At 36.9% G+C, this 25,534-nt stretch overlaps 1 protein-coding gene across 2 annotated transcripts in view; it reads left to right on the top strand.

The window, feature by feature from the left end:
• The first annotated feature begins 5,172 nt into the window (after window positions 1-5,172).
• The window catches only part of TARS3 (threonyl-tRNA synthetase 3), a 44,843-nt gene continuing 24,481 nt past the window's right edge, over window positions 5,173-25,534 (top strand). Inside the window, exons 1-10 of one of the 2 annotated variants that reach the window (XM_074234244.1) lie at window positions 5,173-5,502; window positions 8,613-8,705; window positions 9,637-9,827; window positions 11,153-11,276; window positions 15,423-15,544; window positions 16,810-16,927; window positions 18,852-18,916; window positions 21,263-21,341; window positions 21,860-22,006; window positions 23,468-23,566. In XM_074234244.1, the coding sequence (XP_074090345.1) occupies window positions 5,212-5,502; window positions 8,613-8,705; window positions 9,637-9,827; window positions 11,153-11,276; window positions 15,423-15,544; window positions 16,810-16,927; window positions 18,852-18,916; window positions 21,263-21,341; window positions 21,860-22,006; window positions 23,468-23,566 (1,329 nt within the window). In that variant the 5' untranslated portion in view covers window positions 5,173-5,211. Of the gene's footprint in view, window positions 5,503-5,859; window positions 7,065-8,612; window positions 8,706-9,636; window positions 9,828-11,152; window positions 11,277-15,422; window positions 15,545-16,809; window positions 16,928-18,851; window positions 18,917-21,262; window positions 21,342-21,859; window positions 22,007-23,467; window positions 23,567-25,534 lie in introns of those variants that run through there. The other variant, XM_074234243.1, reaches the window with a different exon arrangement.

Raw genomic sequence — 25,534 nt, 5'->3', positions numbered from 1 at the left:
TGACACAGATGGGAAGTGCTGATGGGCAAAATGTGTTTCCTGGTGTATCTTGGGGGAAAGAGAGCATTGGGCAGTAGCAAATACATTCTTGGTTCATTGTCCTGAACCAGGAGGTTCTAGAGCCTGAGGGGTTTGTGGTTCTCTTCTTAATTTTTATCAACTTGAACCCCCTCCAGGTGGGTTTCCCCCACTGTTTGGTGCCAGTGGCTAGTATACCAATTCTATTTAACTTCTAAAATCAATTGGCTTTTACAGAAGGATATTTACTTCAAGGATAAAGCATAAACTTACAAACATTTGCTCCAGGACCAAGGGACTTATTGTCCCCTTAGACCACCTCAATCTCTGAGGGGAGTAGTCTCAAAACTTAGCTCAGTTCTTGCCCAGCACTAGTCTTTTCAAGGTGACATCTGGATTCAGTCTTAAATGTTAGATGAAACCTAGTCTCTTCTATTTGTAGAATGAGATCTCAAAAGTCAGTCCTTGTTTTTTAAGGAACTAAGGCCTGTTTCTGGGCTCCATGTAGTAACATGGAAACAGAGCAGTTGAAAGGAATGAGGTTAGAGAGATGGTTTAAGCAAATTCAGGCTTTTTCCCTGGGTTTAGCTACACAATCAAAAAAAAGTTCCTACCAACAATGTGGTTAAGAGACTATAAACATTCACAGAATTTCTATGCAAGCTGCTTAGTCTCTCCAAGGACTTCTTTTGAATGTCATCATGACTCTTATGGAAATAGGCTTTCCAATTACTTCACAGAGGAATATTGCATAAGTCAAGAAAGCTGATGGGAGTCTGCACATGGGACAGAACCCAGACAGTGAATAAAGGAGAAAGGGCTTGGGATCTTCACCCCTTTGAGACCATGTGATCCTCAGAGAAATAAACCTACGTGTTCAGTCTCTATTTCTGTTCTTTTTCCTTGTAGGTAAAGAAGATTGGAATCTCTGACCTTGTGACTTTGAGAGGTCAGGAAATTAGTATTCCAAAGTCAGGGCTCTAGAGACAATGCAGGATTAGTGCCCTAAGAAGCAAGGAGTGATCTTTAAGATCCCAGTTCAAAGTTAGATAAGACTAACCTTAAGGCTGAATCAAGATATCAGTTTGGTGGGACCAATGCAACTTAAGAATGAAACTGAAATTTGAGTCTACTCTCTTAGAGAGGGAGGTGGAAGAGCACTTCCTGATATGGGAAAAGGGTGTACATATCATTTCTTGCTTTATCTTTGAAGTAAGTATCTCTTTGTAAAAGTTAATTTATGTTAAGTGATTAAATAGAACTAGGGTAGGGCACTAGCTAGTGACACAAAACAGTGGGAGGAAACTTAGTTGGAGGGGGTTCAAGTTGGTGGTAATAGAGAAGAGACTCACAAAGCCTCAGGGAATCCTAGAATTTTGAAGGACAGGTGGATCAATCTGGCTCTGGGAGAGAGCCATGTATAAATACCACAAGAAGCTAATATTCCCCTATCTCAACCTGGTAGCTAGTATGAACACCTACTAAAAGACAGTTGGGAATTCTCTATTGGGGAAGTTTTCTTCAGACCAGAGATTGACAGTAATTTTAAAACTAGGGAGACGTTAAGAAAAGGTCCTTTCATTTAATAATGCATTAGAATTGACACAGGGAAGTCAAGGAGCTCTGGATTATGTTGCTACTAAACTCTGAGGGGACTTTTGCCCTAAGGAATTTCATTATTGTAATTTTCCTGTTTGAGCTCCAGAAGAAGATTCATGGGTGTGACTTGCCTGTTGTTGTTTGACTTAGTGATGGCTCTCAGACGTTTGCAACTATAGACAGAATATTGATATACAAGATGGTAGAGGGGCCAAGATGGAAGTGGCAGTGAGGCCATAGTACCTGAGATGCTTGATCTTCCTCTCCTCCTGAATGCTCTGTCTTCTCTGGCTTTTTATGACCCTGCAGTCTCATCACATGATCCATAATTTTGGTTGTATCCAGGAGTGTGCTGGTAAATGTTTAACAATCAGCTTCCCTTGTCCCCCCCCAATCCCCCACCCCTTTGTGTATATGTGTATAGGCATATATATATATATATATATATATATATATACACTGCCCCCTAAAAGTTCCTTCTTGGTAACCTCATCAGTTTCATGGGTTTAATTTTGATCTCTATTTAAATGACTCAGGTCTTAGGTTTCTAGTCTTAGTCTTTCTCTATCATACTAATTGGACTTTTCAAACTGGATGAGTTGATGCTGGGACCACAGTTATGGAAAGCCAAAAAAAGAAGTTCTGATCATCAAAGTCCTTAGCCTGTCCAACATTTTACATTAAAGGAATATTACTAATCTACTTTGCTGCTGTATTGCTAAGGACTATGGGATCTTGCCATTTAGCCTTTCCATATATATTTGTCTCTTCCTTTAGAATGTAAGCTCAGCTTCTCGGCCTTTTGGCTAAGATCAAGTATAGAATGCAAGCTCCTTGAGAGCAGAGACTATTTGTATCCCTAGGACTTAGCATAGTGTATGTACATAGCAATTACTCAATCAATGCTTTTTTTTCATTCATTAATTCATTCATTCATATCCCAAAGATATCTCAAACTCATTATGTCAAGAAAATGAACTCAGTATTTTTCCTCAAATTCTCCCCTTTCAAGCTTTTAAATTTTATTTAAAGACAATAATATTGTTCCAGTGTCTCAGATTTAAGTCTTAGCATTATTCTCAACTGTTCACTGTCACTCCACATATCTAATCAGATGACAAGTCTTGGCTATTTCTATTCATCCAGCTACTACCTTAGTTCAGGTCTTTATTACCTCTTACCTAGACTTTATTTTAATTGAAATTTATTTTATTTTTCCAATGACATGCAATGGTAATTTTCCAACATTCATCCATTTGCAAATTTATGAGTTCCACATTTTTCTACTACTCTCCCTTCCCTCCCCCCCAACCATGGGGGCAAAGCAGTCTATACCTAGACTTTTGCAATAACTTTCTAATTGGTCTCCCTGCCTCAGGTCTATTCCCACTCTAGTCCATCCTACCTATTGCTGCTAAATGTAATTTCCTGAAGTGCAGATCTGACCAGGCCATTCTGCAACTCAGTCTAACTACAGCAGCTCACTATAACCTTTAGGATAAAATATAAACCTTTTTATTTAGCTTTTCAAACCTTCCTCAACCTATCTGCTGCCTATTTTTACACCTCAGTGAACATATAACTCTCCACTCCTACACTCCCCAAACTGGTTTTCTCTTTGCTCCTCACACATAACAGTCCATTTTCCCATCTTTATGCCTTTCTCTGCACATTCTGTAGGCATGGAATGCATTCTCCCCTTCCCTAGGGCTCATAAAATTTCTTTTCCTTCAAGATGCAGCACAAGTACCATCTACATGAATCCTTTTCTGATCTGTTATACTAACACTCCTTCTACTTTAGGGAAGGGCCCCAGGCTACCATCTTTCATTCTCCTCCCAGCTATGCTTCTTTCTGGATTTCAGCTGTTATCTTACCTTGGAACTGCCTGCCCTCTGGTGTCTGAGGCCCTTTCCCTCAGAAACATCCTTTTACTATGCTGGCTTCATTCTGCTAATGGTGAAGTTCTCCTTTTGTGGAAAGATCCTGGAAGTCTAGCAACATATTTCAACCCCCCCCCCCCCCCTTAGCTCCCTTTTGTGTGTTATTTTCCACCTTTAGAATATAAGCTCTTTAAGAGCAGCCACCATTAAAGTATTTGTATCCCCAGCTCTCATTACATCGGCCATCACATAGTAAGCATTTAATAAACAGTTGTTGCCTGCCTGCCTGTCTATTCTCTTTGTATTTATGGTTATATATATCCTTATCTTCCCATTAGAATGTAAGTTATATAGCACAATGCTAAATGTTGGCTAATTGATTGATAAAAGATGTTGGAACAGGATAGGCTCAAGGAAAGATCCCTGATTCACTCCACTCCTCTAAAATAATGACTCATTAATGGTTCCTTTTTGAATTTGATCATTCCACCAATCTGAATTCACATAACTTGTTTTTATCTATTCCCTCTCATTTCATTTTATCCACAAGAATAGTATGAGACACTGCCAAAAGTTCTACTAAAATCTAGGCATGTTATTATCTCTGTAGCATTCCCTGACCTACCAGTTCTAGAGGACAGGGATGCTTATTTTACTTCTAGCTTCCTGTCTTATACTACTTAGACCAATGCTTTGCACATAGTAAGGATTCTGTCACTGGCACTATCTTCCCCAGTTTTCATGGTTCAGTTGAGTCTTTTTTTTTTTCTGCAAGGCAATGGTGTTAAAGTGGCTTGTCCAAGGCCACACAGCTAGGTCATTATTAAGTGTCTGAGACCATCCAGAGCCGGTGCTTTATCCACTGCGCCACCTAGCCGCCCCAACACCTAGGTAATTATTAAATGTCTAAAAGTGGATTTGAACTTAGGTCCTCCTGACTCCAGGGCCGGTGTGTGTCTCTTAACTGCCCCAGTTCAGTGGAGTCTTAAAGGATTTGTAAAATTTAGAAAGGAGTAGGAAAAGGAGTCTATTCCACTTAGTACTTAGAGCATCAACAGAGCTGCAGGGGCAAGAATGAGTATCGAATTTTCCGGGGACACTGATGGGAGTTAAGGATTTGTGTTGCGTGTGCCCGGGGAGGGATAATTGTTCTCCGAGGGGAGGTCAGACTGGACCAGGAAAGGGGAAGCCGACGAAAGTGCCTGAACAGGGAGAATGGGCCGTGGGGCCATGCTGACCAGTGACAAGGTGGAAGGGAGGGAAAGGGGGCGAGGGGACCATTGACCTTGTTGAGGGGAAGGGAAGGGGCATTAAGGAACGAAATCAGCGGGGCTTGCACACTTGGATCTGGGGTGAACCCGGCGGATTGGGTGACTGACTGGTAAAATGACGGGACCAAGGAGGGAAAGATGGCGATTCCCGGAGAATGGTCACAGCGGCGCCGTCCGCAGGTCCGAGGGGCCCGGGGCCGCTGGGCTCCCGCCCCGCGTTCCTCAGCGGTAAAGTGCGCACTGGGTCCTGGCGGCCTGCAGGTGGCCTCCAGCTCTGGACCCGGGGCCGGCCCGCCAGGGGGGCCTCGGCCGGGCCTGGGGCGCGCTCCCCGCGGCCCGCGGCGCCCGGCGGCCGGGCTCCCCCGCGCGGCCGCACCCGCGCCGCCCTCCCTCCGCCAACCCCCTGCGGCCCGCGGGGCGGCGGCGGCGGCGGCGGCGGCATGGCGGCCGAGGCGGTGGCCCGGCGCCTGGCGCGGCAGGAGCAGGACGTCCGCTGGCTGACTGCGGAGATCGGGCGCCTTCGGGAGCAGCAGCAGCACCCGGGGCCCGGGCCCCGGCCGGCCTGGGCGGGCAGCCCCAGCCCGGAGCTCGAGCGCCTGCGGGGCGAGAACGAGAAGCTGCGTTACCGGCTCCAGCACCTGCGGCGCAGCCTGGAGGCCGAGCTGAACCGGCGCCCCGAGCAGCCCCGCGAGACCGTCCGGAGCCGGGGCCGGGGCCGAGGCCGAGTCCAGGTGAAGCGCCGCCGAGGCCGGGCCGCGGGCGGGGCGGGGCGGCGGCGCGCCGGGGCCTGGACCGGGATTGCCCGGACGCCGCCTGGAGCGCGGCCCCGGGGTCCCAGGCTGCGGGCGGGCCGGGCCGGGAACCGAGTCACGATCCAGGGCCAGGGCCGCCGCCCCGCCCGCCTTCCCGCTCCTTCCACGAGGAGGGCGAGGAGTGCGGGCGGCCACAATGCCGGTGCGAGTTCAGCCCAGCTCTGTGGACGGCGGGCCCTGGGGAGGCAGAAGCCCAAAGGCGTCGCCCCCCGCCCCAGCCCCAGCCCTCCTGGCTCTCCTTTAGTCGGAGCCGCCCCACACGGGGACTCGCTCCTGACGCCTTCGGTGCCCCTGGGTTCCGTTATCCTGAGCTGATGCCTCTCCCAGCACAGCCCCAGCCCTCCTCTGTCTCACCCAGGTCGACACTGAAGTGGGAGCTCCCTGAGGGAGGCGTTTGATCTTTGTAGCTGGTCACAGATCCTTAGTTTGCACGTACACTAATGCTCTCAAACTCATCCTCCCCCCACCCAGGACTGAGAGGTGGCACAATACGTCCTGGGGAAACATTTTTTTTTGATAACTTAGAAGTCTTCACTCTTCCTCACTCCCCATCCATTCAATCAATTGTTAAATCTGGTTGATTCTGTGCTATTTGATATCTGTTCCCACGGGACCTCAGACTATTCTGTACTTGTCTCTCTGCCTCAAATCTATCCCTCTTTGAATCCATTTTATATAGCTTGGAATCTGATGTCCCTGCCACTCTCTGCTGGGGAAGCTTTAGGTGACCCCCTCCGCATCGGTTTAACATCTCGGGGATGGGCTTTGTTGGAATTCACAGGCTGGCAAGATGGGTAGAAGCCACGTTGCAGAGGAATTTAAATGACAGGCTGAAGAGTTTTTGTCCCAGAGAAAACGAGCTGGTATTATTCTTTCCTGCAGTCTAGGGCAGGGGTTGTTCATCTGGGATCTATGAAGCTATTTTTTTTTTTAGGTTTTTACAAGGCAGTGGGGTTAAGTGACTTGCCCAAGGCCACCCAGCTAGTCTGAGGTCGAATTTGAACTCAGGTCCTCCTGACTCCAGGGAGGGTGCGCTATCCATTGCACCACCTAGCTGCCCCTTATGAACTTGTTTTTGAAAAATATTTTGATAAACATTTCTCTCTAATTGATTTCCTTGCTAATCCTATGTAGTTTATTTTGTTCATTGAACAGCTCAATAGTCTTCAACAGATTGTCAAAGGAAGAATAAGTGATTACTACATATCAGACACTATGCTAAATAAACTCTTTGCAGTTAGAGTCCATGACATAAAACTCTCTGTTCTCTGGCTATGTGAGGTGTAAATAGATATGTGTGTTTTCCAAAATATGTCTACATACATATATTTGCATGTTGTTGTTCAGTTGTTTCAGCCATGACACCATTTGGAGTTTTCTTGGCAGAGATATTGGAGTGGCTTACCATCTTCTTTTTGAGCTCATTTTACAGGAAACTGAAGCAAATAGGATTAACTGACTCTCCCAGGGTCACACAGCTAGTAAGTGTCTAAGGCTGGATCCAAACTCAGGTCTTCCTGACTCAGTCTCAGCATTCTACATTGTGCCATCTAACTATAGTTGTATGTGTGTGTATATGTATAAATCAAGTCCTGAAAGAAATACTCTGTAAGAAGAGGGAGCTAGAGTTTGGCCATCACTTAAAATTCACTTTGTCCCAGATAAAATTACATTATGTATTTTGTATTATCATCTTAGATCTTTATTGGTGATTTCATGAACATTCACATCCACTTTGGATTTCTGGTAATAATGAAAGGGAGTTAAATTTGTTACAGTATGTTTATAATTTATACAACATAATTCTTTTTTTTTCCTGGTTTTACCAGTAGCTTCATGGGTATCTCTCCTTGCCCAGAGATATTTCAAATTCAGTATGTCTAAAACTGAACTCATCATCTATCTTCTTAAACCCTCCATTTCTCCAAACTTCCCCTTTTTGTCATCTCTCTAGTCATCTAGATTCATAACTTTGTGGAGTCATCCCTAATTTCTCATCCTCCGTATTCCATCAGTTGCCAAATCCCATCAATTTTCTATAATGTATTTTACAGCTGACTTCTCTGAATTCACTGGGCCATCACCCTAATTCAGACCCTTATCATTTCCATCTGGACTATTATACTTGTACTGTTTCTGATCTTATTCATTCTCCATACAACTGCCAAAATAATCTTATTGAGAGATAGTTTTGACAATGTTGCTCCTCTTTTGAAAACAGCCTTTGATGGCTCCCAGTTAGTTGCTTGAAAAATAACAAAGTCTCTTATTCATTATTGACTAAATTGTTTAGTTGATCTAAATGTTCTGTTGTTTTCTTTGCTGGATACTAGATAAAATCCCCAAATTCCATGATTCTTACTTCTTACCCTCTACCAGCCCCAATCCCTACTGCTCCTGTTCTACCCCTAGGTCTCACTGAGGTCATAGGAGTAAGCAACAATAATTAAGGGCAACAGGTGTCCTCATTCCCAATGCAGCACAGGTAAGGGACAGGGTGGAGGTAGATTTTCAAATAGCCATTTTGTTAAACAACCTATTTTTATTAAACAACCTATTGTTAGTTGAGGACTGCCTGAATGGAATGAGGGCAGCCTATGAGTATCATATCATCATAGATGATAAATATTCATTGTTTCTAAGGGGCAGTTTTATAATCTATTTCCATGAGTGGTTATTTTTCCAAGGATGAAAAAAAATCTCAAAAGTCCAAAGAAATTTATATCAGTTCAAGTATAGTGTATGTATCAAATCTGATGAAATAAAGATTGATGGTTGGTAAGACTTCTCTTTTTCAGTCAGTCAGTTGAAGAAGGTTCAGCATAAGTGGCAGAAATAGGACCTTTATATTTATAGAAGATGAAATTCTGGTTTGGCACCACCCCCTAGGAACTATCAGTAATAATAAAGACATGTAACTTATATTGATGTCGTACTTTATATTCAGTTTTCCCTTAGGTGTCTCAATTACCTTGTCTTGTCCTGTCTTTTGTCATCTGTATGAGTGGTTTTAATGTTCTGTCTTTTAGCTTCCTTCCACCACAAACCAAAAAGATGTTCAAAATAAAAATGAAAAGGAGAAGAAAAAAGAAAATGAAATTGTAAATGGCCTAAAGAGTGAGGTAAGTAATTCTTAGTAAGATTATACTAGAGAAAGGGCTACCTCTGATTTTTAATACTTTGAGTGACTTATCTAGGTGCCTTGAATAATTTATAATAATATTGTATGTAAAACTATGCAAAATTCAGATACATTTTTAATATATCTTAAATGCAGTAGGGCATCAGTTATAATTTGCTTAAAAAATCAGTAATTTCTTCTGTGTGGTTACACCTTTCATCAAGGTGGATTATAAACTTTCATATATTTAGTGGTTGAACAATTCACCTGAAGGTCAGTTTTTTTTTGTGAGATACCTGACCTAATTTAGGCAGACCTTTTGGGGACAGAATTCAGTTATTGGGTCTAAAATAGTTGTCTCAAATTGAAATCCTTTACATAAATCACCCAGAAAGTCAATCTAAAAAGTATTTATTCTGTGCCTTCTATTTGCAGTACATTGTGCTAGGTGTCCAGTATGAAAGACAAAAAAAATCCAGAACAAAACACTGTTCTTCTTCCTGGGGAATTATAATCTGAAGAACTAAGGCCAATTTTAGAATAGTAAAAGATAGTATAGGGTATACCATCAAAAGGAGGTGCAGATATTAACTTTTATAGCATAAAAATGCATTCAGATTTTTGGGATACCCTATATATAATTAAGTGCTAGTATGTGTACTAAGTATGTGAGGAAAGAGATTGTCTATAATTGTCAAGGAGAAGTTTATGGAAAGGTAGAATTTGAGCTGTGCTATTTAAAAATAAATAGTCTTTGGATAAATGGAGAGGAAATAGAGTCCAGGTGAGAAATCAACATGAGCAAATGCATGGAAAATGGGAAAATGGGGGCAGGAAAGAACTAGGTTTGACTAGCCAAGGGTCAATGTATGGGAGCAGTGAGAAGTAAGGTTGGCTGTGTATTTATATCATTGTCTTGTAATGATTTACAGTTATGTAGTGGGCCAAACTTCATAGAAGATAGACTGATGCTTTATGAAACATTGAAGAGAGAGCATGACATCTTGATTGCCCTTAGAGCAGCAAACGAGAGCAAATTGATCAAAATAATGCTGATTGATGGAAAAATAGTTGAAGGGGAATCTTGGAAAACAACACCATATCAAGTGGCTTCTGGAATTAGGTAAATTGTAGTATAAAGAAGATCATGGATATTAAGTAATTGAGCAAAAGACCGACAATAGCATTTTTCCGATAAAGCCATTTTCTTTGATCAATAAGAATAAATCAATGGGAAAGAGGTTCTTTAACAAAACTGCCTTTGTATTTCTTAGGAATGCCATTTAAATTCAGGTAATGGATAACTCATAATCCTGTCTTTTTCAACTCAATATACTTAATTTTTCAAGTCATAATCAACAAAATATCATCAGATAACAGAGAAAAAGATCTACTCTTTCATTGACTTAATAATATTGTATTTGTTTAGTTTTTAAAAAATTTTTTCTTTTTAAAAAGCAGGTAAATTTTCATGAGTGTGTGTGTGTGTGTGTGTGTGTGTGTGTGTATTCCTGTGTGTACATACTTGTATTTTAGGGGTAGAAGAGGGAGGTTATGATCTGAATTAGAATTCAGGAGCTGAGTTCTGAGCCCAATTCCATTATTAAGTATGTGACTATTGATGAATACTGAACCTCCAAGCACTAGTTCACTCATCTATAAAAAAAAATGATACTATAGGGGTGGCTGAGTGGTGCAGTGGATAGAGCACCAGCTCTGGAGTCAGGAGTACCTGAGTTCAAATCCAGTCTCAGACACTTAATAATTACCTAGCTGTGTGGTCTTGGGTAAGCCACTTAACCCCACTGCCTTGCAAAAACCTAAAAAAAAAAAAAAGATACTATGTATGCTGCACATCTCAGATAACTGTTGTATGGATTAAACAAGGTTATGTATGTTTTTATGAAGTACTGTACTTTTAGAGGGCAGTATAGTACAGAAAGGAGTCCAAGAATTAGGTTCAAAGCCAACTATTTTGTACTTGCTTTCCATGTGACCTTGGGGCAACCCACTGAACCTCCCTAGACCTTAATGTTCTCATCAATAAAAGAAGGGAGTTGGATTAGATGTCATTTTATATCCCTTCTTTCCCTAGATCCCTTTGAGTTTATGAAATAAAAAACATTATTATAGGTCCAAAATCTTTTATCTTAAAAAGACAAAAATATACCATCCTTGAGATTCTACAAAAGAATTTGCAGAAGCTCAGAAGGTAGGTCCAAAAGACAGTTCCAAATATTTTCTAATGACATCATTACTGGGTCATAGCCTGACCCAGTTGTTCTCTGAAGAGAACATGACTCATTTGAATGCGTGTGTTCTGATATAAATTTGTATTTATGCATATATATGTGGCATGTACTTTTTCAACCTGAATTGTTTTAATCTTTTGTTTACAAATAATTTCACATGGTATAAGTAATTTCAAAATTATTTTTCCTTCATTAGTCAAGGACTGGCTGATAATACAGTAATAGCCAAAGTAAATGGTGAATTGTGGGATTTGGATCGTCCATTGGAAGAAGATTCTACATTAGAGTTACTTAAGTTTGATAATGAGGAAGCTCAGGCTGTAAGTATGTTTTAAAAACTGATTTCTAAATTTTATTAAAAAACTCTATTATGTAAAAAAGCAATGCATTGAAATTTAGAGAGAGATATGTTCTTGTGGTACTCTTAAGACAGTACTTGCTGTCCCACAAATATAAATGGGATTCCTGTGAGTCTTATATTCACTTAGCAAATCACAAATTAATGCATATTGCATTTTTTAAAATTTTAACATTTCCCAATTACATTTTAATCTGGTTCAACCAGCTCACTTTGGGAGTTTGTGAGCCATGAGTTTGGCATTTCTGCTTTAAGAGTTAACATTTATGTAAGGCAGAGCTTTGTGTAAATGAACTGTTCTGCAGACCTCTGTGTAAAGTAATTTTTAACTTAATACAAACCTAGCCCATTAATGTGAAGGAAGGGTTTATGGAGGAAGGGGACTGGTACACACACATATGGTTCAAGGACATGTTGGGGGACAGACAAGTGAGAGTGGGGGGGGACACAGATCAGGGACAGAAACATAGTACTCTAGCACAGACAGATGATAGGCATTTTTCTCTCTCAAAATGCTGCTGAACCTGTTTTGTAGCCTGATCAGTTCCAGCTTAATTTTACTTGTGGAGAATCTATTTAATTCTAAAACATTACATAAACACATGTTGATGTCTTATGTTTTCTTTTGCCCGCTTTTGAACATAATGTATCATAGTGTATAATATGGTATATGTTTGCATTAACAGAACATTCTTGTTCTTGTGTATGTTTATAATTTCCCCATTATTCACCATCAGCAAAACTTGACTTTCAAATGCTAAGCAACAAATGAATATTTATTGAATGCCCCTTGATAGACAGCATCATACCAGCATTCTATGCTTTAAGGAAAGCTATTTGTGGAACTATTTCATTATTTTATTAATAATTTTATTAAGGCATCATTTACTTTAGAAAATTAATTTCAGTTTTTGTTTAAAAAACAAATTCCTTTGTTATAACAGATTCCTCTATGAGAACTTCATTGACTAATCTTCTAAGACTGTATTATGAAGGGTGAAACATATATACAATTAGACCTCTGTTGTAAATTAAAGACTGTACCCTTCCTAATTTTGTAAAGAAGAAATAGAGGAATTTATCTGTATACACACACACACACACACACACACACACACACACACACACACACATTATTGCTTCTCTATTTAGATCTGCCTATCTATATATTTACCTTGTCTATCCATCTTCCGCTATATCTGTCTCTGGGACTGAATGATCCTGAGATCATTTGATTGACACTATTATAGTTAGGTTTTTAGCCAGCTACATATATTACTGTATAAACTATATAGAGATCTATATTGCATGCACACACACATATATGTACATATATATTTCATTTTATGCAGCATAGAATGCCATTTAATATAGAAATGTAGATGTAGAACTATATTTACATATACCTGTGCTATATATATATATATATATATATATATATATATGTGTACGTCTATCTAGTTACATATGCACATAAATGCCACAATATAGTGTACATACATACATGCACATATACATACACACTTCCTTACATTAAAAGACATTCCATGCTTTGGTAAGATAATTTTCATGCTAAAATTTCATAGAATCATAGAACTATAGATAACCTCAGAAATCTGTCTAAATCACATCTATATCAGCTAAGGTATCATCCAATCTCCTATTAAATATCTTCAGTGTTTGAATTTTCCAGTTGTTTTAAGTAGTCTGTTCTATTTTTGGAGCAGCTGTAATTAGAAATTTTTTTTGTTAGATTGATTGAGCCAAATTTTACCAACCTGTAACTTCCGTTCTTTGACCTTTGATCAAATAGAATTGAGCCACTCCCTGTTCTAGATGAAATTCTTCTGGTATTTGAAGACTCCTATTATGTCCTGCCTTAGTCTTCTTTCTCCAGGCTAAACATCTCTAATTCATTGAGCTAATCCTTAACTGTTATGCTTGTGTGGGTGATGCTTTTTTGGATACATCAGGTAGCCAATAAAAAAGGTATATATTTAGCTTTCTGTTCATTTTTTTGCAAAGATAATAGCTATACCATTAAACATATACCTGATTAAAAAACAGGTGATTTTAGAGTTAGAAGGGACCTTAGTATTCCTCTAATCTAGTGGTGTCCAACTCAAATAGAAATGTATCCCTGTAGGATGATTATTGACTACAAATTAACATTATCTATGTTGTATTTTTTTTTTATTTTGTTAAGCATTTCCCACTTCTGGCACAGGTTGTATTTTCCAGAGTATGGCACTAATTGTGGCTCCCAGACCATGACACTTCTAATCCAAACTGAATTTCAAAGAGGATGAATGATTTGTCCAAAGTTGTATGAATGACTTAGTACCAGAGCTGTCTAAGAATTTGAATGGTTAATGTTGTTGGACTGGTTTGAACTTTCCAGTACTATCCCAAGGGTTTATAACTTTAACTGTGTTGTGCAGTTGTGATCTCATGCCCAAGAAAATATCAACACTTCCCTTTTGGAGGTGTAAAAATCCACACATCTAAAAATAAGAGAGAATATGTTTTGCATCATGTGTTGCAGATTTTGTAAAATTCTCCCAATAATACTATATCAATTTTCCCATCCATTCAAAACACTAATAGTTATGATGTTAATTTCTAAACTTAATATATGTATGTATATATATATATGCATGTACATACATATAGGATTACATAAAATATATGTAATATGCACACACCTTATATATGTACATATATAGAATAAGCACATATTTTACTGTTGTATAGAGTCAAAATTGCAGATCAGAATTAAGCTTTAAAAAACTTTTATCTATTTTAGATAAATTGGTTATACTCAGAGTTCAACAAGGGACCATTTACCTAAAAATTTGAATGTCATTTATTAGTGATTAAATGTTCCATCAAGGTATATGGAATTGTTTAATGGATGTGGATGTATTATTTTAATAGCACTGAAAACAAATAGCTTGCCTGATTCTCTGCCTTATAGGTCAGATGGAATTGTCCTTGGAGGTGGCACAGAATTGTTTCAGAATTCTTCATAAAATATTTTGTTTCCATCATGAGAATTGTAGGGGGTTTTCTTTATACTTTATATGAATTAACTAATTCAACACACCAATCAATTAATAGGTATTTGTTAAGTGCTTCTTATGTGCCAGGTATTGTCCTTGGTATTATTATGGATATGAAGGCATATGAAATCCCTGCCCCTCAGAGAGCTTACATTCTATTATGGTGAAATTATGTATATGCTGAAATAAATTCAAATTAGCACTAGGGTAATTTGGTGGGGAAGGGAAGACACTGGCGGCAGAGAGAATAGGAAAGATCTTGCATTGAAAGGTACATTGAGCTGATTTCAAGGGAAGCTAGGGATTCCAAGAGGAGAGGTGAAGGGAACAAATATTTACTAAATAAAAATTGCTGTGGAATTACAGCTGGCAAGCTACAAGGATAAATAAGATATGGTCCCTGTAATATGACCAGGAAAGTATTGTTTGCTGCCTGAGCATGAATCTGGCTATAAGGAGAGGCATCTGAAAGCCTGTCTTGGAAACGGAAACATCTGGTTTCAAGTTCTGCCTCTGACGACCCTGATTGTTCAGCCTCTCCTATGGCTGTCCTAGGGCTCTAGACAACTCTCAATGTTGGCACTGTCAGTAATAAAGATTTCCTCACCAGGGAGTTATACTAAGGGGAAATTGCTTGGACTCAGTAAAAGAAAGGATGTGAAAGAGGCTCTTCTCCCCATTTGCAGGAGCAAAGGACAATTCTTGCTCCATCACACAAATGAGCATTACTTAAAAGTCAGCTAACTTTTATCCAACTTTTATTAAATTCCTTTATGGATGCCATGTTGGAACTTTATCTGTATTTATTCTTCTACCATATTTAAAGATCTTGATTCTTGGGTTGCTTTTGGAGAGCAGTACTAAGCAATTTTTGGATCTCTTCAGGGTTGTTAGAAGGTTTAAATGAGATAATATATGTAAAATACTTCATTGTATTTAACATATTTGCTGTATAAATGTTAAATAAATGCTATTTAAATGTTAGCTATTTTAATATTGTAATTACTTTTTTGACAATATAAATTCTTCCTTTATATGATTTATAGGTATATTGGCATTCTAGTGCTCATATTCTTGGAGAAGCTATGGAAAATTATTATGGAGGCTGCTTGTGTTATGGCCCACCCATTGAAAATGGATTTTATTATGACATGTTCCTTGGAGACAGGTAACATTTGATTAATTTATTGTTAGCATATTAAATATTAATTAATATTAATTAATTTACTACAAGCATATTGAATATTAGAATATGAAGAATATTGATTCAAATGGTTCTTTATGAACTAATCTTACTCTTTCTATCATTTTTGGAAAATATTCATTTCAATTAAAGAAATGTTAGGCACCTACAGTGTACAGGTTATTGTGCTAGATAGCTGAATGAGAAACAATGTTTATTTAAAGACATCATCTTCAAAAGGCTGAGTCAAGACATAAATACATATATATGTATTTATATATAAATATATACATATATACATATATAAATATACATATATATGAATATATAAATACATATATATGTGTATGTGTGTGTGTATATATATATATATATATATATATATATATAAACTTACAAACATACAAAGAAAACTTTGCAAAAAAATACAATAGTGCACCAGAGCTATGTAAATAGAGTACTATAAGAAATGCAAAGAAAGAAAGGTTATTAGCAGCTGTGTAGCAAAAAACTAGACCCATAGGAACTGTCTAAGAAATAATTTTTGAATAAATGACTTTGGGGTGGACAAATCAAGGAAGGCTTGCTGGAGAAAGTAGTATTTGATTTGGACTTTAAAACATGAATATGAATGCATTAGGCTATGGGTATGAGGAACAGGGTGAAAAAAGATTTGGAGATAGGGAAATGTCTATATGGGGGACTTTGAATAGTACATTTGGAATGAAACTTAAAGTATGAGGAAGGACAGTATTAGTAGATAAAGTTTGGAAAACTTGCATCATTATTATTATGCCAGTACCCACTATGAAATCAGTTCTGTGTTTGATGCTGTGAAAGATAAAAAGAAAGTTAAATCCTGGTTCCTGCCCTTATGAAACAGCAGTATCCCTTAAATACAAAATTCACTACAGTGATGAAACATCTTATCATAAGGATATGTTTTCCAGTAGCCTGGAGAATAATTTGGTGCTCTCATCAATTATTTCTGGGATATAGGTAAATATCTTAGTCTCATTTTTAAAATTTTGTGAAATGGAAATGTCTACTTTAGATTTTTTAAGGATCAGATAAAATTCCCTTGACTCTGAGAAAAAGATCCTATAAACCCACCATTTTTTGTGCTTACAAAATGGAATAATTAGAGATATAAAAATATAATTACAAGTCATTTATGAAGATAATAAACAATTTCTTAAAATTAGTTTTTATTCTTATTCTGGGTAACAAAAATACTATTTTCTGTTTAGAGGAGTATCCAGTACAGAATTTCCAACATTAGAGAACATGTGTAAAGATATCATGAAAGAGAAGCAACCTTTTGAAAGACTGGAAATCAGCAAAACAGTCCTTCTGGACATGTTTAAGGTATTTAGAAGCATTCAACTCATGCATCCAAGTATAATACAAATGCCTAAACTAATCCCACCCACCCCCCAATAAAAAAAACCCTCTAATTTTCTAACACTTGAAATATTTTTTTTCAAATTGTTTGGTGGAGTGTTCTGTGGTTAAATGAATAGAATCAGTAACTCCTGCATTTACTTATACATGTATTTCCTGATCATTCTAAAAATATTCAAGAAAGGGGTATCTATCCATGGCACCAATGTAACCTTATAAAGCTATTGGTAGAAAGACAGTTGTTAAAAGGATTAAACTGTCAATTAAGTAAAATTAAGATCTTTGGACTAAAGGGCCATGAATTCTTCCCTGATTGAGATTTAGCTTTATTACTGATAGAGAGGCAGGTAGATAAAGAGTCAGTTAGGTAATTTTTATGTTTTATAACTTATTTATCTTTTTTTTTAAAAGAAAGATTTTATTTTGAGTTTTACAGTTCCCCCCCCCCCCCATTCTTGCCCCTTCCCCCAACCTAGCCGCCCCTCCCTCCTGGTTTCTAATGGAACAGTAGTGTTCCATGACATATATATACCACACTTTGTTAAGCCATTCCCCAATTGAAGGAGATTCACTTAATTTCCAATTCTTTGCCACCACAAACAGGGCTGCTATGAATATTTTTGTACGTGATGTTTTTACTCTTTTTCATCATCTCTTCAGGGTAAAGACCCAGTAGTAAAGACCCTGGTATTGCTGGATCAATGGGTATGCACATTTTTGTTGTCCTTTGGGTGTAGTTCCAAATTTCTCTCCAGAAATGTTGGATGAGTTCACAGCTCCACCAACAATGTAATAGTGTCCCAGATTTCCCACATCCCTTCCAACATTTATCATTATCTTTCTGGTCTTATTGGCTAGTCTGAGAGGTGTGAGGTGGTATCTCAGAAATGCTTTAATTTGCATTTCTCTAATAAGTAATGATTTGGAGCAATTTTTCATATGACTATGAATTGCTTTGATTTCCTTGTCTGTAAATTGCCTTTGCATATCCTTTGACCATTTGTCAATTGGGGAATAACTTATTTATCTTTGTAAGGGCACTGTCTCTCTCTCTCTCTCTCTCTCTCTCTCTCTCTCTCTCTCTCTATATATATATATATATATATATATATATATATATACACAAATTTAGTATATAATATCACTTTTTTTGCTATTTTCCTCTGGATTTTCTTGTTGCTTTTTTTTTGAAGGCATTGGAGTTAAGTGGCTTGCCCAAGGCCACACGGCTAGGTAATTATTAAGTGTCTGAGGTCGGATTTGAACCCAGGTACTCCTGACTCCAAGGCTGATGCTCTATTCACTGTGCCACCTAGCCGCCCCCTTCTTGTTGCTTTTCATTTAAATTATGTTAGGGATAAATCTGGCAATCCCTGCCCTTCATTTATATCTGTATGTTCCTTTGATCTTTTTGTATATAAATATTGATAATTTTATTTTTAAAATTATACCTTAAAAGCTTTGGTATTATATACCAATTATTTTACAGAGAGTAAGGAATTTGCATATTTGGGTTAGAAAGTAGTCTCAATATTCTATGGATGCTTTTAAGGATCATAGCCCAATCAAGTCTTAATATAGGAAGAACATGCTGAGTATTTCTCTTAAAATTTGTAGATATGAAACCAAATTTACAGTGATCAATTATTCTTTTCACAACCACATGTACTAAATAGATATTTACTATAAAATACCTTGTACCATGCAGAGATAAAGAATAGTACCAATAAATATTTTCCCATTCATTTTTTGATGTCCCTCTATGTTTAGATAAATAATAAAATGACCCTTTGACTTTTTTTTCTGCATTCAGCGTATTATCTTTTTTCTAATCATGGATGTTTTTATTTAAATAGTTTATGTACTAATATGCATGTTTTCTTTGCAGTATAATAAATTTAAATGCCGAATCCTGAATGAGAAGGTTGACACCCCAACTACCACAGTATACAGGTAAAGAACTCAGAATTAACAAACAGCTCATTACTTAATCCATTATTGGCCAGTGTAGAAAAATGTCCCTCTTAAGGCAACCTGTTCTTAACTTTGTGTCATTAAATTCCCATTATTTTTAAAAACATGCATTTAAAAGAAATCTGTTTTTATGTGTTCAAAGTGGATGAATGAAAAAATTGTAGGTAGTTTTAAATAATGCTATATTATTATTATGCCTGCCTAGGCAAGGCCTCAAAAATATCATCATTGTGGAGTGTTTTCTTCCTCCCCCTTCATTTATCAGGTAAAGTTGGGAAGCCTTTTTTTTCCCTCTAATTATTAAATTTGTCTGCCTCTTTTCTGGTAACTGAAGCTGTGTTCCCTAGATGGGCTGGATTTTTTTATTATAGTTAAGAAAAATAAGTGTAGCTGTAATATGGAAGGGTTGGACTACATGATTTCTTTATTTTTTTTGTGGGACAATGGAGTTAAGTGATTTGTTCAAGAACATACAGCTAGTAAATATCAAGTGTCTGAGATCAGATTTGAACTCAGGCCCCCCCCCCCCCCCCCCCGACTTAGGATGGTGTTCTACCCAGTGCATCACCTAGTTGCCTCAGATGATGATTTCTAAGATTCCTTCTATCTTAAAAACTGAGAACTTGGCGCAACACCTCTGAGCCTCTACTTTCACTCTGTCACACTTGTGAAGAGAGACTGCATAAACTTGGAAGCAACATTCTTAATCATTGCATTTTCTGCCCCATCTTGTGCTTTCTCCCAGTGACCCAGAGTTAAAAGTACCAACCTTTTGAATGAAGGAACTAATGCACAGTTGGAACCTGGGTCACCCAGTCATCTGTAGACTACTTGGCATAGCCTACCTTCACTTCCTAGTTTATGGTAAAACACTGGACAGTGAACAAGATGAGTTGACAATCTACAAGCTTTTCCTGTGGAAGTCACTTCTTTCCATCTTTTCAGGCTCCCTGATTGCTTTGATGTTAACTAATCTCTTTTATAATTTTCCTCCATTCTATCATTTTTCACAGGAAAAGTTCTGTGTTGCCATGAATGTGGTGATATTATTAGAAATAGTCTGAGCTTTACTAACTATGAAACTGTTTGGAATTGTCATTATACATATTTTCTTTATATTATTTTAAAAATTCACTGATTTTACCACCCTGGGACTTCCCATTCTTCTTTGTTTCTTCTCTGTAAATTTAAATTTCAATAAGCATTTTATATTTGAAAGCTTGTTTCTACAAAGTGGTGCAAGTTACAAAATTACAAAAGAATTAGGGTTAAAGGAATGAATAAATCCTAGTCATAAAATATAAAATTATAAAAGTCTGATTACCTCTCCCAAACAGATTTTCATGCTGGTTATTCTCTCCTGTTAAGTAATTTCCATGTATAGATTACCATTTGGTCATAATTTAGTAAACTTGAGAGCAGTAAATTTTTTTTTTGTCAAGGCAATGAGGTTAAGTGACTTGCCCAAAGTCACATAGCTAGGTAAAAGTATCTGATACTGGATTTGAACTCAGGTCCTCCTGACTCCAGGTCTGGTGCTCTATCCACTGTGCCACCTAGCTGCACCAAGAGTATAGAATTTCAGTACCTTTGATATAAAACAGTAAAACTCAAAGTTCATTTTCAAAGTGATGTTTTCCTTTTCATGAAATCTGCCCTTGGTGTATTTGACCTTGTAGAAGCATCATGGAAAGAGATTTGGATTGGAGTCAGAAGGTGTGAATTCCAATCCTGACTTTTGCTTCTCTGTCCTTGTGATTTTGGACAAACCACTTCACATGTCTGGGCCTCAGTTTCTCTTCTCTAAAGTGGAAAATTGGAAGAGGTGATGTTATAGGAAACTCCTAGAAGCTTTCCTAGTGTTTAATCCAGTGCCTGGCATATAGGAGGCCATTAGATCAACTGATTTATTTTAGAAATTTATGTGGTATGGGCAAGGTGGTTTTCTAAATTTAGGTTCACCAAAGGATTCACTAGAATAGGAAATTTCAAACTCTACTTGTTTGCTCTGTTTACACAGATTGTGTATCTTACACTTTCATTTTCAGGCAGGTAGATATAAACTAGGACATGGACAGGAGCTTAGATTAAATCATTACCATATTCTTGCCAGACATTGAAAATTTCTGCATAGAATCTGATTTGAAAGAATGGGAAAAGACAATAAAATCTCTGCAACAATAAAAAGAAAGAAAATTGCTATAATAATACTTTACAAGTTTGTAAAAACCAATGCAATAAAACACATGCTGGTCTATATATGTATATATTGAATAGCCAAAATTATAATAATTCTGCCTGAATATCTCAATAATTGCATTTTAGGTGTGGTCCATTGATTGACCTCTGTAAAGGTCCACATGTAAGACACACTGGAAAAATTAAAGCCATAAAAATATTAAAGGTAAGCATTTATATTTCTAATATTAACTGAAGACAAATTAAAAGATGGGCTATCATATTTTTTTAAAACTCTACCCACTCTAGTACTTTAAAATATTTTATTTTCCTTATTGGTTTTGCATTTGCTTCTGGGAATAATGTAATTTTAAATTTTGTGAAGTCTTCATTAGGCTAATTATTATAATTGCTCATCTTTTACATTAATGTAAATACTAGATATAACCTCTTTTTTCTGTTGTATTATTTCACGATATTGCATCATATACTATAATTTAGCATGAATTGTTGTAATATTTTGGTGTATTTGGGACCTCTTTATTTTTTTATCTCTTTGGAGCTTATGCCTGGGAAGAGGATTTGATCAAATTAAAAAAATACTGTAGGAAAAACCTCTTTTGTAGACTTGGTATCAGTATCACAATTATAATATTGTGAATGTGTTAAAAATAATTTTATTTCTCAGTAAATATTTGTTGTAGTTACTAAAATATTATGTATTTCTTCCTGTTTTAATCTTAGAATTCTTCAACCTATTGGGAAGGAAAGGCTAATATGGAGACTTTACAAAGAATCTATGGAATATCCTTTCCTGATAATAAGATGATGAAAACCTGGGAAAAGCTCCAAGAGGAAGCAAAAAATAGAGATCATAGGAAAATTGGAAAGGTATGCCCCAATACATAATTGCTACTTATAAAATAACATTTAATTTTAATGGTATGTATAGGCTATAACATCCCATATCTATTGGGGGGGGTCCTAGCACCTCTGGTGTGAGGGCTGCTTATCCACCTTTGGTGTCTTCTTTGCACTGAGCTCTCAACCTGTGGCCCCAAGAAGCTGCATGTATAGCAGCTACACCCCAAGAAACTGTCTTGGTAGATGGGTTAAACCAGTTTGAGGATAACAGAAAGGCCTCCAACCTTTCAGGGAGTTAGGGTAAGGTTGACCCCAAGGATGTGAAGGTCTCCCTCAATGAAATGGGTGGATAAGAACAATCTTTTCAAATGGCCAACAAGACAACTGAAGCAGGTGCTGTGGAGCACTTAAGAGACTGACCAGACATGGAAGACACCAGTGCATTCTAGGCCACTGCCATCATCTTGTCTTTTGTCTTGCCACTGAGCTTTGATGACTCTGGAAGAGAAGATGACTTTTTGCAACTCTGCCTTATTTAAATCCAATTCATGCTCAAGTCAAGGTATCACCCCTTAGTGTCATTGGTCCTCTTAGAAGATGAAAGATAAACAGCATTTCTATCACAGTGGTAGACTGAAAATGGGCCACATTAAGACTAAATTCTTTTACGCTAATTTTTCTTTGTCATTTACTTTTTTTCTCTTGTTTGACTTCAAAAAGGATAACTAATTCCTGTATCTGCTGTTCTTTCCTCGCTATTGAAATTATGATCCTATATCCTATCTCTTATTCCTGCATAGGTGCACTTATTGCACATTTAAAATTATCTCTTTTTTAAATTAATTTTTATTAAAGATATTATTTGAGTTTTACAATTTTTCCCCCAATCTTACTTCCCTCCCCCCAACCCCCCCCCCCCCCACGGAAAGCAATCTGTCAGTCTTTACTTTGTTTCCATGTTGTACCTTGATCCAAATTGGGTGTGATGAGAGAGAAATCATATCCTTAGAGAAGAGACAAGAATTCTAAGAGGTAACAAGATCAGACAATAAGATATCTGTTTTAAAATTATCCCTTTTGCCTTATTTTTGAATAATTATAATTATTCTAAATAATGTTCTCTCCAGATGAGGCACCCTCTACTTAGCATTTCATAAAAAAACATTTCAGTCTGAATTGGTTGGGCAATGATTACTTTTGCTTCAAACCACTGTTAGCTAGTAATTTCTTCATAAAACGAATAATAGGAATTGCAGAGTTAAAAAATAGAAATATATATAAGAAAAATAAAGGAAAAATAAACTAAAAGCTTAAAGATGCAAGCTAAAGCTTAAAGGAATTATATTTTCATATATGGGGTTATATATGTTTCAGCAATATATGAGAAGCATAGATCACATAGTAGAAATTTTCTATTTTGTACCTGTATATTATGAGTAATCAAATTTTTAAAAGGGCTAAATTTGAAATATGATTATTTTAATGTAGGAACAAGAACTTTTCTTTTTTCATGATTTGAGCCCAGGAAGCTGTTTTTTCCTTCCAAGAGGAGCTTTTATCTATAATACACTCATGGACTTTATAAAAGTAAGTGGATTTATTATTTTTAATAACTGCTTTGTTAGCATTTGATAGCTTTATTTTAGGTACATAAATTCTAAAATACTGATTCCTTTGTCCTTTTTTCTTTTATACTAAATTTAGTTAATGACAAACTTCAAGCTACTTTCATTAATTCTGTTTTCAACATTTTAGTGATTTTTGGGCTAATATGTCTTCATAGAAACTAGACTTAAAAAAGACCTTCAAACTTATTTAGTTCATCTTCCCAATGTTACAGATGAGGAAACTGAGGGCCAAGTAGGTAAGGTAATGGTCCCAAGCTCATATAGGTAGGGAATAGATTAGAATTTAGATCATCTAACTTTCAATTCCAAGAGTTTCAACATATTTTTTTAAATGGAAGCATGTTTTACCTTAGAAAAATGCAAATATTTGGATATTTTCAAAATTGTATCTAAAACTTATGTACAAAATCAAGATTGCAGTTATAGTCATTAAGCACAGTGATAGAATAGATCATTGGCTCATTTCATCTTTGTATCTCTTGTCTAGTAATAATGCCTTTAAACATTTTAAAATTTATTTTGTCTTCATTTCAAAATATATTTCCTCCCCTTTCCCTAAACTGACATTTCAAGAGCCTGAAAGTATATACAAAGTTTCACATCCATAGTCTCTGACCTCTTCAAAGAAGGACAGAGAGAGAGAGAGAGAGAGAGAGAGAGAGAGAGAGAGAGAGAGAGAGAGAGAGAGATTTATTCAACTCTCCATGGGAGCCCAACTCAGCTATTATAATTATACAGTGTTTGGTTTTGACTGTTTCTGTTGACATTGATAGTCATTATGTATATTGTTTTCCTGCTTCAACTTACTTCACTTTCCTTCACTTTATATAATTCTTACAATGTATCCCTGTGGTGAATATGGTGGTAGTTTTGAAACCTCCTTAAAATAAATATATGCCTAAAAATCTCTGGAATAAGGAGTATGGAAAATTTTCTTACTTTCTTACTGTAATTCCAAATTGATTTTTGAGAATGTTCATACCAACACAAAGCTCCATCAATAGTATATTAGTGTGGCTATCTTCTGGAAGTCTCTTCATCATTAGCTATTCTCATCTTAGTTATTTTTCTCATTTTTCTGAGTTTGATCTTAAACTACCTGGTTGTCTTAGAGAGATAGGGAACAATCCTGCATTTAATTGTAACAGTTTCCAAATTTACCTTTGAGAATTGTATGTTCACATCCTCTAACCACTTACCCATTGAACAATAGCTCTTAGTCACTTGGTCTTCTATGTATGTATGCATATACATAAATACATCTATATATGATTTTCATTAGTCCCTATATATCATTGATATCATCCTTCTATCAAAGATAATTGGTGTAAAATGTTTTCTCATAATTGGCAACTTCCCTTATCCTTGTCACATTGATTTTATTTATGTAAAACCTTTTCAATTTCATATAATCAGAATGGTCTTTTATTTTTTGTAATTATCTCTATCCCTTGTTTGGTTAAGAATTCTTAACCCCCTGAGTCAAAGTTAAGAGAATGACTTGTAAAAGCATCCATTTAATAGATATTTTAAGTATGATTCATATACAAAGTTCTGTGCTAGGCATTGGGTAAAGTACTAGGTATATATAATCTATGGTTTGGTCTTTGTGGAGTTTAGTTAAGAGGGTATAGATACATAGACAAAAAAAGTACAAAATAATATATGACTACATTAATAAAGTACAAGTAAAGTGGATCAAAGTCATGACAGATAAAAAAGTCAAGGAAATCTTCCTAAACTAGGTAGCATTTGATTTGGATTTAATTGGATAGAGAAAAAGAAGAAAATCTGAAGCACTGAAAAATAACTGTTGTTTCTGCATCTTAGAGTGAATAAAAGGCAGTTTATTATGAGATTAATAATGTTTGTCCTTCACTTTCGGGGAAGACTATGACATCAGGGAGGTGATGCCATGAAAAGCAGA

The sequence above is a fragment of the Macrotis lagotis genome, chromosome 4 (genome assembly GCF_037893015.1).
Source record: "Macrotis lagotis isolate mMagLag1 chromosome 4, bilby.v1.9.chrom.fasta, whole genome shotgun sequence".
Taxonomy (NCBI): domain Eukaryota; kingdom Metazoa; phylum Chordata; class Mammalia; order Peramelemorphia; family Peramelidae; genus Macrotis; species Macrotis lagotis.
The sequence above is the reverse complement of the archived record's forward strand: the minus strand, read 5'-3'. Positions and strand labels throughout refer to the sequence as shown.